The following is a 13,638-nucleotide window of genomic DNA, read 5'->3' on the forward strand; positions in this document are numbered from 1 at the left end:
CAGTTGCTATAGTTGAGCCTATAAGCCCTCAGAAAATGAAATCCCTCCCAGTTCTGGATGTCACCAAACAAGAGCTTGTCACCCTAAGAATATGAATTAAGTAAATTTTATTGTTTCAGTTCGTGTTTTTATGGTTGCAAAAGGGAAAGTGAGCATATGTCTTAAGGCAATTAAATAATACCATACACCTGCTGATCTAAGTCATGTTTTATTGATTTCATAAGTCAAAAGGGGAGTATATCCTCTTCAATCAATCATGGGTCTTACAGCCAAGCAAGTAGGGGGAGGAGAGCCATCCATTTCCTGATTTTGATACTTGCCACCAATTACAAGTGGGTTAGTTACAAAGGCAAGAAAGATGATGTGTTACGCTTCAGGAGAATAAAGTGAAGAAGATATACGTTGGTCATCTATAAATTTAGATGAGGCACTATAAAAAGGTTCTTAAGCAGCAATGAGGGGTGAAATTCTAGAAAAGCCAACCAAGCACACGAGAGGGAACAGGGGATCTAAGATATTTTTAGATGTCAATTGCTGTATTGATGGGATTGTACAACAGAACGAACAGTTTCTGAAGCTGGGAAACGAAGCCTTAATGCCATGCTTCAGGGCCTTTTTTTGTTTTCATTAAAGTCAGTGAGAATCATTTTCTCTCCTCTATGGTTTGTGAATTAGCTTTTTGACATAATTTTTGGTCTTCCAGTAAAACATTGGCTGCACACAGGCAAAGCGTTCAGGTGATGAGCAGTGTCATTGTAATTGAAATCCTCAAGTGCTTAATGGGTGGGGTCCTGCTTAGCCTTAAACTATCAGAAAGATTAGGACAGAAGGGATTGCATCCCCAGATAAGATCTGAAGTGTTACATCTTCAACACTTGGTTTGCTTTTCCTGTGTGATATAGGCTTCCTCTGTAGGATCATTTGCAACTTTTATTTATTTATCTAACTTTCCATTGTTGCAGGAGCCTAAACTATTAGTTATGCTCTTGGTTTTCTTTCTTGTCTGCATGTAAATTTTATGGCTATATTTTTTCATTTTACGATAGTTTGATTGTTACAGATTGTAGGAAAAAAATTGTATTTGTAGTGCCCTGTGGAATACACATTCTGTCAATCTTCCTGAACAAAACACCTATCAATTGGTTGCCAGCAATAAGGGTGGAACTGAATGCAGTCACCCTTCCAGTAGTCTCTTTCAGTCTTGTGTTCCTAAGCTCAACTTCTTCAAAGGCTGCAGTAATTACATCTTCAGATGGAAAGGAGAGAAGGAATTGTGATTCTCGGGGTCACAAGGTCTCAAAGCCACTGATCCGTAATGTTCCACATTCACGTTTCATGTGCGTATTCCCTACTCAGCATGCGACAATCAGTTGAATCTCCAGAGCTCATTCTGCCTGCTTTGTGGGTGCGTGCCCTTACAATTTTGCATGTCCAGAAGGGTCGAGCAGAGATAAATGACCTTGCTGACAGCCCAGAATGTCTACATGATCAGAGTAAACAAGCTGTAAGCCTAGGTAGTGCAGGGAGACTGTTGGAGGCCAGCTACTGTCCAGTACCACAACCTTCCTTTTTTTGCAGTGATTTTAGCAGTCCGAGCGTGTAGATCTGTCTAGCCAGAGAAGCTGTAGCACCGTGCTGAACATAGGAAGTAGCAACGCTGATCAGGAAGCAGAAATGGTGGGAAGGGAGAGGAGAGGTGGCAGTGCCAAGCGGAGTTAGCCAGCTGCTGCTTGAGTCCCCGTTGCAGCTGAGTTGTATTAGATGTACAGGCTGTTCTTGACTAGGGGAGTTGGGACTTTTTCTTGGCTGCAGGAGTTAGTGTACCTCCCAACCAAGTCATAATTCCATTTTTGGAATTCCTCTCTTCCCTCCTGAAGCTACTGCCCTTTCTTCCTCCCTACATGTCAGGCAGGCAAACATGCTGTTGTGGACAGCCAATGTCAAATATGCTCTGTGAGCACTAGCAAGTACGGCGCTGACTAAGTTTTGGGTGAGGAAATAGTCCCTTCACTAGGTTGTCCACCTACTTTAATTTAAGCATATATTTACATACCTTGAGGAATTAGGTTCAGTGTGTTATAACAAAATAGATGAGAAAATGATGTAGCCTTATTTCTTATTTTATACTTTGAACTAAAATTTTCTTAGCAGATGATCAATTACAGATGCTTGTTCTCATAAAACGTTTGTAAAACAAGAAACACCACTTATAAATACTGATACAGTTAGATATCAGGGATACGTAGAAGGAAGCATTGTAGTCCCAGTGCTGTCAAGCCAGTGAGACCGAGATTTTTATTTTTTTTTTTTCCCCTAAGCCAGCTAGCTCTACCTACTAAGTGCATCTTGAACATTTCATCTTGGGTTCTGTAAGGTGAATAATGCTCACAGTGACACTGCAGGATTGAAAGATTCCTAGACTTCCATTTCATGTGCTTACATATAGGTAAGACCACAAGAGACGTTCAAGATCTGGATTAATTCTTTGACACAGATTTGTATACGCTTAAAATGTCTGTCCAGACATTATGCCTAAGATTTTCTAAATCTTTCAGTGAATCTTTTGCTCTACTGGGATATCCCATGTTCTTCCTCTAGTTGTCTTTTTTTTTTTTTTTTTTTTAATTTAAGAAATTTCATTCATTTAACCTTTCCTCATGAGTTATGTTTTCTGAAGCTTTTAGTGTTTTGATTGCTCTTTGGGATTCTAGTTTTTATGTATCCTTAGAGAAGTCCAGCACTCAGGTATGTTTTTGTAGCTGTGGGTTTTATAAGTGACAAATAGAAAGGCCATCGTTTACTAATAGGCTGTCTTCTTAGTCCCAGATACAGCATACCTTTGAATTAACATAAGAATGGAATTACCATTTTTGCCATAGTTTCATTTTGGTCACTAATGAATGATTTGTAATTCTTACAAATATTTTTTACTACTGCTGCCTAGTCACATTGTTCCCCATTTCGTACCAAAACAAAAGCTGAAAACTTTTGTTGCCACTTGTCCAGTTTAAAATTTTCTTTATGGATCACTTCTAGCTGTATCCTCATTAATTAAGAATAGTCAGTGTTATACTTCACTGAAAGACATCAGTGGCAACATATCTAGCCCATGAAGAGCTTACTACCTCTTCATACAGTTTGAAAGATTTTTCTGTATTTTTAAGTATGAAAAATTATTGTCTTGCAAGCCTGATGAGGCAGATATCTGCAAGAAGCTGTATTACAGAGTGAATTGTTGTATCAGTGTTTCCAAAATGTTGCATGTGTCATTTAGACCAGTGGCTGCTACAAGCAATAGGGAAAGAGTATTATATTAATGACCACATTTGACAGCCTGGCTCCATAATCTGTTTTTCCCTTACTTTTCCTTTTTAGGCCAACAGGTATGCCCTCATCGAGAAAAATTAGACTAATGCAATTTTCCAAAAGCTATTAGCAAGACTTCTAATATTAAGATGGCTGTATATCCTAATTAAGTAGGTTGTGCAATCCAGAGACTAGCCACCTTGAGTTGTAGTCCTGAAATGAGCTAGGGTTAGACCGTATTCTTGAGTTGCAGAGCTCGGAGGAAAGCCTGCGTGCTTCAGGAAGCACAGAGCTTCACTCAGTGTACGTCACTCTTGTCGCTGAATCTCTACCAGTGTCTTCTGGGGTGGTGTCTGCACTAAAGCTTTTTGAAGTTGGTGGAAATACGTAAACCCTTGTCCACTTGCAGTTTTTAATATATTTAGCTGGATGAGTGTTGCTTTTTGAAGGACCTGACAAAGGGTGGGGACCTGCATATTCATCTGCTTTTTCTGTCTTCATCACATCCAGGAAATATAATAAACTACATTATCTAGGAGATCCAATGAAATAAATATTTCCTGTCTGTTCAAGCCCATCTTTAAAGAAAGATCCTGTTCTGTTTGTGTCTTGAGGTAACTTAGACAAGTATTATTTGATAATCAGAAACTATGGCTATAACGACTACAAAATCTGGATCTTGAGTCTTACATGGCATAGCCAATATGTTCTTCCAGCTAAACTCCTATATGTGACTCTTAACTAAAGTTAAGCACAACTATGAAAAAAAAAGCCAAAATCATCAGAATCATTAGTCACTGAGTTCCATAAATAAAAGCCATTGTGACTTCCTCAGAACTGCACAAAGTCCTCTGCAATCCACAGATTTCACAAGTTCATACAATGATTCTCCTACATCCTTCAGGATAACTACACGGCTACAGAATTTTTAGAGTGAAACTTGTCACTGGTGTTTTTGGACTAAGCCAAAGAATGAATCAAGTTTAAACATCTTTTTTCAGTGAAGTTTTTTCAGTGAACATCTTTTTTCTTCAGTTGTTGCAGAATAAATATCCTCTAACATCCAATAATCCAATTTGTACAAAGACCCTAGGAACAGCAGGGCTGTATCTTTTAATTCTGGATATGTGTGACTTTCAAAAACATGTTTTGAAATTAGCTAAGTTCCTTGGGTTTTACTATGATAAGAGAAGTTAATATCTTTTGTTCCATTTTTAGCTCCGTAACTGGTGTATTTCATTTGAATCCCTGTTAAATACAAGTTTGTATTAGCAGATTTATGTGGAAGCATAAGCATTTAGATGTGCCCCAGCATTCAGCCAGGCTAACACAGCAGTGGTTCATGTTTTGTTTTTACAAGGATGTATGTACTATACCTGGTAGATGAACAATTAGTGGTGTGATTAAGTTTGATCCTAAACTTCTAAAGCTTTGGCAGAGATGTTTTGATGAACAGAGACAAAAGGTCTGCCTCACTGCAGCTCTGCCCTTCCACTAGATTCCAGTAAATCCAGTCATGCATCCTTCTATCTCCTTTTCTTCCCAAACACTATTTAAAAAATAATTTCCTTTACCAATTTGATGAATTGAACTCTGGTATACACATGAATGTTCATATACAAATGAGTAGTTACTGTCTCCCACTTGGTGACCAGAAGACCAAAGTATCTTAAAAAACTGTTTCTAACAAATTATGAAAGAAAAAAACAAAGTTGGGACTCTGTGTTCATATCCATGTGGGAAAAAAACAAACCACCAAAACACCTATTGATCAAAGCAGATAGTATAATCCATTAAACAACACAGATCTGTTCCATATCATTGGAGAATACATTACTAGGTGACAGAGTACCCTATTTACCATAGCCTAAATGCAGCCTCCCTGTTAGCATTTCAGTTTTCTGTCCTACTTATTCTTTGAAGTCACTGAGTAATTGTCACTTTAGGACCCTTTAGTGATTTCTAATCAAATGTGGAGAAGAAAACCAAAGAAAGAAAAACCCTCAGTTCAGTCTTCATTTAGTGCTCAGATTTGGATAGGAGAGGGGGAGGATGTTTGGTTTTTTGCTCATTAACTCATCATAGTTTTTTGCATAGTGTTTTAGTTAGACTGAATAGCTCTTTTTTACACTGCATTTTGGTTTTCCGTATGAAACACCTTGAATTATCATGTTAATTAGCACAGACAAGTCTTCTTTTCCTTTAATCCATCTATATTTTGGCATCCTTGTTTTATCGCTACTTTCTTCTAATTTACATGATTACAAGTTTTTGAGTTAATGTTGGTTAATAATAATTGGTTTTAATAAAATTTATTGTAAGTAAATATTCTACATCTCTGAAGAGTTGCAGTGTATGTACATAAGAAACTTGGTGAAGTACAAATATTTTTGTTTTGCGAATGGATGTTGCATCTCATCTGTTGTATCTCATACTCTTTATGCCTATATGAAGGATTTTTTTCTCAGTACCTTCTAAAATATGATTTATCTAAAAATTTGATAATCAAAGAGATTAAAAACTAGTGGTTATTTATTTTAGGGAGGTTGACAAGATTTTTTAAAATTGTCTTTTTTTTCACTTGTTAATGCTTTCAACAACTGCAAGACAATAGATGCAGAGTTTTTCAAAGGTTTAAGATAGAGCTAGCATTTCCTATTTGTATTTGAGACAGAGCAAAGGTTGGCAATTTAAAATTGTTTCAAAGTTGTTACAGTACAATGTTATTTTAAAGTAGAAGGAGGAACAATGCAGGAGAAAAGCTCTGAACAAGCTGTACTGATCAGTTTCTTGAACCACAGAAAAAACTTAATTTAAACTTTGCATTTAGACAGCTGTTCAAATACATTGGTTCAGTTTGATTTCTCCCAGTCATTGTTAGCTTCAATATTTTGCCTGGAAAAAAAGTAAGATTTTATATTTAAAATGTAAGGCTTGGATTCTGTTAAGTTTCATTGGCATCAGTTGTCACAAATCTTTGGACATGCATCTTTCTCTTCCTGATCAAGTTTCCTTGTGAAAAATAAATAAATTGGGGTGGAGGGAGGAGGATAATACATAAACTAGCTAGCACTTTTCAAGGTTTAACGAATGATTTTTCATATTAGGGCCCTTGGACTTCCTGGGAGCAGTGATTTTCTGGGAGCACATACAGTTTCCAGGGGAATGCATAATGAGCAAACCAGGATGGGCTATGGTGTACAGTGTTTATATAGAGAGAATCTCTAAATAGTTCTGTGCATCCAGTGGAAAAGTTTTAAAAACACTGATCTTAAATGGTGCTTAAAAAGGTGTTTTAATGCAGTTTCTCAGAAGTTGCTATGTAGATATTCCACAGGAGCCCTTACCATGTGTACAGAAGGCAGAAATGTACCTGAGATTTTGGCACTGCCCTTGTTTTCCAAAAATATGATCCAAAGTCACTAGCATTTGAAAAGCCTAACAGAACTTTAGCAACAAACAAAAACAAGTGTCTTGGTTAGGCATGTGTATATATGCATTATGAAAACATGTTGAGATTATTTCCTACTAGTGAAGGTAGCGTGTTATTAAGAAATACTGTCAGTGTTGTATAAAAAGAAGTTGCCTTTTTCAGTGTTGTCCTTCTCTCTTCCCCTATACCTTTCTGTTTCAGTTCCCGTGACTGGACTTTGAACCCATTTACCAGTAATAAGTGTGCAGCCATCTTGTTTGAAAACTAGAGGCAGAAACTGACACAATTCCGTGCCGCAAGGTAAAATGCCCTTCCTGCCCCAAAGTTTGTCATTTATATAGTTGCATTGTAAACACTGAGGTTATATGTAGTTGGAGTTCATATTCTTTCACAGCTCAAAGCAAGTTCTTCATAACAGGAAATGAGCAATTTTGAGAAGTAATAACATATGCAGTGTTGTCTTTTCCTCATTAACCTTAATACAATGTATTTTATATAAGAAAGAAAAAAAATGATGCTAATACTGTCTATTCTTGTCTGTAAGATACTATCAGCTGTAGTGGGAAATTATTTTGTTTCAAAATGCACTTCATTATTAAGTATTGCAGTAGAGTAGGACATTCTCTGCCTGCAGTGGTTAAAAAGGTGTAAGCTTTACTTGAATTGTGAAAGCATTTTGAACAAAAAAGAAAGGAGGGTGTTTGTGAACTAGAACATTTTCCAGCTGTGCAATGGTGGTTTTTCTCTTACCACTTAAGCTCTGGTTGTTTAAAAAGTAATGTTAAAAGTGTATGTAATTTTGATTATGGACTCTGTTTCAAGAATCAAATGGAAATGAATTCTTAAATAGTTTTGGAGGGCATTAGGTTCTGAAATAAGCTTGTAGTTTTGAAGTGACTGGTTTACATGCAGTGTATGTAATCTGACAAAATCTGTTTGATTCAAAGGTGGAAACCTGCAAGACTTAACTGTAACTGTTTAAGTGGTATTAAATAAATCTAATATCTTCCTTTGTAACCTCATACACATCCAACCTGCTAACTGGGGGTAAACACAGCTACTGAAGGGCCAGTATCTGTAAAAGGTATCACTGAGGTAGTATGGCAAGGAATAATAGAGAAAGAGAAAAGATAAGGAAAAAATTGTCACTTCTGAATAGGTTGTATCTGCCAGGCTTATACAGAAAGACTACATTTGGGCAACCACGCTGAGACAAGAAGAAGGAAGATGAAAGAGGAGAAGCCTATTTAACCAAAACAAGTGTTGAACAGAATCTGACCCCGCGTACTGCTTGCTATGCAGTTTTGTAATGACTCGTTAATAATATGGATTCCATACATCCTGTTTACTCATAAACAAATTTCCTCTTCTGCCCTTAGGGTTCTCTCTAGGTGGATTTTAGTAAGTGCAGACCTGTATCTAGGTGTTAAATCCCTGTCAGACCAGCAGCTGAGGCTGACTTAATACCAGGAGAGCCACGGTAGCCAATAGGGAGCACTGTATACTGCTTGCTGGTGGAAGAACGTATGTTGTGGGGAGAGGAGTCATGGAGGAGGCAAGCAGAGACGCAGCAGCATCAAGAGTAGTAATGGTAGAGTGGTAGTCATAATAGGAGTACCTGGGCAAGCAGAATTGGAGGTGTCGAGGAGCTGCATCAAAGAGGTATTCAGTCTGAGTTTGGATTGATGGCACATTAATATAGGATTTTTGAGTAGGAAGGGGTTTGGAATAGGGTAGGACATGGTTTAGAAAGATTAGAATTGCAGAAGAGTTTGTGGGGTGGCTTCTTGATTGAATGAGAGGAAATTAGGGGATGAGGAGGAATGAAATAAAATTAGTTGAGGGTGAGAAAAGGGGTGGGAGGAAGACAAGACATTTGAGATGGATTGTTAAGTTCTTAACAAGAATTGTGGCTATGGCACTCGGAGCTGTGAACATAAAAGTTTGAACTGCTTCAAGTTCACACAGATAGTGATACTGGATTTTTTTATATCCTGGACAAAAGTTTTAAATTTAGAGGTAATGGTGTAAAAATGGCCTCATCTTTTTTCTACCATGCTAAAGAATCAGTTGATCAGCCATACTCACAAGGAAATCTTAGGGCACAGAGCTCAGACAGACCTGTTTTCCTCTGACATTGTCTTAAACTAGCCAGATTGGTGGGTGTATGGTTTTGTATGCAAACATGCTTTCTGCAGGGATCTCTAGTGTTGCAAAATTTATTTCATTAGAAGTCAAAGTCAGTAAACTAGAAGGCTTCTTTATCCTCTTTTTCGTCTTTTTTTTGGTAATGTTTATATTCTGCACTGCTGACAGAACTGGCAACTATGATAAAGAAAATTAGAAGCTGTTGACATGGATTAGTCATTTATAAAAGTTAATCTTAGCTCTGTAAGAAGCATCACGTCTCCAGTTCATATAAGTTATTATAATAGACAACTGGATATGTTGTCTAATAACAGCAGTAAAGTATTAGTCCTGAAAAATGCATGTTGGACAGAGGGAGTGGTATGTTCTTTTTCACTGATGAACAGAATCCATCCTTTAAAAACATAAGGTTGTGTCATAGCTAAAGGCACAGAGTGAAGGAAAATGCCCTTTCTTAAAAACTTGTTTAAAGACAATCTGGTATGATTGAAAAAGCATGTTAGTCGTTTCAAACATACTTGCAGCATGCTCCAGTCCAGGCCAAAAGATAATGAGACCCCAGAGCTATTATTGAGAAACTGTTCAAATGCTAAAAGGAGGTTAATATGGGCGTACCACAAGAAAATGTGTACAGCAAGATGCCTTTTTGGAATACTTCTTATATTTATTTATGCTCTTGAAATGTGTCGTGGTTTAACCCCAGCCAGCAACTAAGCACCATGCAGCTGCTCGCTCACTTACCCCCCACTGAGAGGGATGGGGGAGAGAATCAAAAAAAAAAAGTAAAACTCGTGGGTTGAGATAAGAACAGTTTAATAGGACAGAAAGGAAGAAAATAATAATAATAATGATAATAATAATAGTAATAAAATGACAATAATAATAATACTAAAAGAATTGGAATATACAAAACAAGTGATGCACAATGCAATTGCTCCACTTGCTGACCAATGCCCAGTCAGTTCCTGAGCAGTGATCCACCCCCAGTCTACTCCCCCAGTTTACATACTGGACATGACATCACATGGTATGGAATACCCCTTTGGCCAGTTTGGGTCAGCTGTCCTGGCTGTGTCCCCTCCCAACTCCTTGTGCCCCTCCAGCCTTCTTGCTGGCTGGGCAGGAGAAGCTGAAAAATCCTTGACTTTAGTCTAAACACTGCTTAGCAACACCTGAAAACATCAGTGTGTTATCAACATTCTTCTCATACTGAATCCAAAACACAACACTATACCAGCTACTAGAAAGACAATTAACTCTATCCCAACTGAAACCAGGACAAAATGTCACACAAAATAAGGTGAAAATGAAGTGAATTACTATAGTCTTGAGCTAATGATAATTTTCATTCATTTTCTCGTGTTGCGATTTTGCCTCTTAGCTCCTATGTGCGAAGGGATTATGTTCTGATTTAACAGCAAAAATTTACAAGTTTCCTAGAGTCCCTATGAAAGAGAGAAAGAATGAGCTAGACAAAAGAAGGGGAAGGGGAGGGAAGGAGCAAGAGTTTTCTACTCACACAGGGCAGAAGGAACCTGGATACTTTGTGGGTTACATTGCTGTTTTTCCTGTATCTCTGTAATACAATATATGCATTTCTACACACTTTGTTCAAGATACCTTTTTTCCTGTCAGACTCTAAGGACCCGCCTAGCCGCCTCTTGTATTGTAGGCAGATATTTTTAGTCTTAGAATTATTTGCTGTTTCAGATACCCTTCATTTTAAGACTCATTCTAATTGTTGCCCAATCCTATGATGTTTAAATTCTGTCCGTCGAATATTTTGCCAAGCTAAGTATATTCACAATTTTTATTTTTACTTTTTTTCTTGATGGGGGAGTAAGTCAGCTATTCCTTTGTATACTTACTGAAATTAGTAAATTATTAAATCTTTGGAATTGGGATAAAAGGTTAGCTAATGTATATGCCTTACTTCGTAAATGTCTTAGACCTTTGGCTTGCACATTTTTTAGAAGATTCTGATCTATGTAGTTTGCAGTAAGGCAGCTACATAACCACTACACAGCTCATAATTCTTCTTTTACTGGTTGTACAAGTGTTCTTTCCAGGATAAATATTTTCCTGGTTTGTAAGACCTCCTTATTTCATGATCCATGTCTTTTGTTTCCAAGTCTGTTTTCCAATACTTGTATTTGATTTTAAAGCTATTTTGTACTTTTAGGGTTTACAGTGATTAAAGCTAGTGGAGTATCCCTGCATTAGCACTGGTTAGAAAATAGCTTACCATCTTACTGTTTTTATAAATATATATATATATTTCTGAAGCTCTTTTTCACCATGTTAATTGGGGCAAAATAAAAATTATGAATGGATAATTCTATTATCTTTGTTCTAATTTTGCATTAGGTCTTAAAAAAATGAGGGATTTGGGGGGTAATCTTTTAACCCTGTTCAAAATAACATAGTAAAAATATCTCCCTGCCCAAAAGAACAACAGAAGTCATTTGCTTTTACCTTGTAAATGCTAAATAGGCTATTTTTCTAGGTGTAAAGGTAAAGGAGAACAATTTTATTTTGAAATTGTGACATTTTAAAAAACTTTTTTTGCTTTAAAATTTCTTTTTTTTCCCACTAGAAATGATTTTGTCAAAAAAATTCCAAACAATTTTTCATGAGACATATTCATGACTATTTGCAGACTAAGGACATACCATTCCCTGAATATTAGTTGTATGACAGAGGTAACAAAAAACCTTTTCCTTTGTTTTAAAAACTGTAGAGAAGGAATTTGATCTCCGATAAGCAGGTACACTTACTTATTTTAAATGTCTATTACTTGTGCAAATGAAGAGGAAGGAGAAGCTATTCTTTTATGTCTTGTGAGCCTCCTGCTTACACCAGCAACACCGTAAATCAGCTGAGCTCAAACTGAATTGTTTTTTACTTAAAAAGCTTTTCCATTTCTATCCCTGGTAGAAGGCTCACATTTAGAATCTGGATGGATTGGATCACAGCAAAGAAACTTTGGGTTAGTGGTAATCAATGAAAGTAATTTGCAATTGGATCCATTCATCCCTTTTCATTTTAAGTGTGGTGGGTTGGCCCTGGCTAACAGCCAAGCACCCACACAGTCACTCCCCTTCCCCTTCCCCTTCCCCTTCCCCTTCCCCTTCCCCTTCCCCTTCCTTCCCCTTCCCCTTCCCTTCCCCTTCCCCTTCCTTCCCTTCCCTTCCCTTCTTCCTTTCCCTTCCCTTCCCTTCCCGATGGGGGAGAAAATAGGAGGAGCAAGAGTGAGAAGACTCATGGGTTGAAATAAAGACAGGGAAATCACTTACCAAGTACTGTTGTGGGCAAAACGACTTGGGGAGTTTAACTTAATTTATTGCCAGGTAGCATAAATATTTAATTACTGGTTGGGGTATTGGGAAATAACAAAAAAGGACAAACATTTAAACATGCCAGAAAAACACCTTTCTCCCCAGTTTCCCCAGCTCAACTTCAGGTTCCTCTCCTCCACCTTCCTAGAATCCCTTCACGCTTTCACTCCCGACATCTCCTCCTGCCGCGTTGCTGGCACCGGCCGCGCTCGGTCCCCTCGGCGAGGCGGTGGGTGCCACAGGAGGACGAAGTCAGCGTTCGGCCGTTGCCCTCCGCCGCTCCTTGTCGCTCGCTTTTTTCCTGTCCTGGGGCGGGGGCCCTCCTCGGGCCGCAGCCCCCTCGGGCACGTCCCTGCCCCGGTGTGGAGCACCTCCTCCCACCCCGGCCTTGTTGTTCCCTCCTCCTCCCGTCGCCCTTCTCTCTGGTCCTTCCTCCCCAGAGTTTTTTGCCCTTAAATATATTCCCCCGAGGTGCCGCCGTCTTGGCTCGTGGGTCTAGCTGTGTCCTGCGGTGGGTCCATTGCGGAGCCGGCTGGAGGTGACTGTGTTTGACACAGGGCAGCCCCCGCCGACACATTGACCCCCGCAGCCAAGACATGACCATGAAAAAGTGGTGGTGGTTTCAGTAGCTCGGTAAACTCAGATAATCCGAATACAGATACAAGCGATATTTTGTTTTGAGAAACGTGGGAGGCGTGGTTTTTTCTTATACTTTAATGTTTTTTCTAATACGTGTTCTTTCCAATAGTGTTTCTGGGAAAGAACGCAAAGGTTGGACATAAGCAATGGTCCAGACACAACCATTTCTTCTCGATTAGTTTACGTACCTTCGAATACAGCCATTCTCAGTCTCTGCAATGGGACAGATTGAACAGCTCCTTGTTGATAAACAAGAGGGCTGCTTGCAGTACCCCTTTCTCAGTCAAATGATCTGAGTATATCTATATCGTGTGATAAGTACACTATTACTTGCTCTTCTACCCTTTATGTGACAGGACAAGCATGTGCATCGCTGTCCCACGACGAGAATGAATGCATCCCCGCGGTGTGGTGGGCGTCAGGGGAACTCGTCTGATACTTGCGCACGTGAGTAGGTGCGTTCCAGTGACATGACCAAAATGTACGCTATCCGTGTGAATTTCTGGACAGTGCCCCTGCACGTTAACAGACTTGTTCTTGTTATACGTCGGGAGCCAAAGTGTTTTTTCTTCTGTGATGGGGACCTCATGAAAGAAGGTAATAGGTTCTGTTTTGGTTGCCTTGAGTGTGTGTAGCCCTTAGGGAAGAGGGCAGCAGGGAGTAGGCTGTGAACCAGTCAGGCTGAGCTCGCCGTCTCTTGGTTGGTCACCTCTGACAACAGCTTCCTTGCAATATCATCTGGCTTGAGTAACAGTGGGGAATGTAATTTCTATT

At 38.8% G+C, this 13,638-nt stretch overlaps 1 protein-coding gene across 13 annotated transcripts in view; it reads left to right on the forward strand.

The window, feature by feature from the left end:
• Positions 1-13,638, forward strand: part of STS (steroid sulfatase) — a 117,440-nt gene that overhangs the window by 3,783 nt on the left and 100,019 nt on the right. For 4 of the 13 annotated variants that reach the window (XM_029998861.1, XM_029998862.1, XM_029998863.1 and 1 more), the window contains 2 exons: positions 6,941-7,039; positions 13,221-13,319. The exons of 4 other annotated variants lie outside the window; for them this stretch is intronic. In XM_029998861.1, coding sequence (XP_029854721.1) covers positions 13,258-13,319 — 62 coding nt within the window. In that variant the 5' untranslated portion in view covers positions 6,941-7,039; positions 13,221-13,257. Of the gene's footprint in view, positions 1-6,940; positions 7,040-8,264; positions 8,402-13,220; positions 13,320-13,638 lie in introns of those variants that run through there. 5 more of the 13 variants (XM_029998867.1, XM_029998865.1, XM_029998870.1 and 2 more) reach the window with 3 other exon arrangements.

This window comes from Aquila chrysaetos, chromosome 23, assembly GCF_900496995.4.
Source record: "Aquila chrysaetos chrysaetos chromosome 23, bAquChr1.4, whole genome shotgun sequence".
NCBI lineage: Eukaryota > Metazoa > Chordata > Aves > Accipitriformes > Accipitridae > Aquila > Aquila chrysaetos.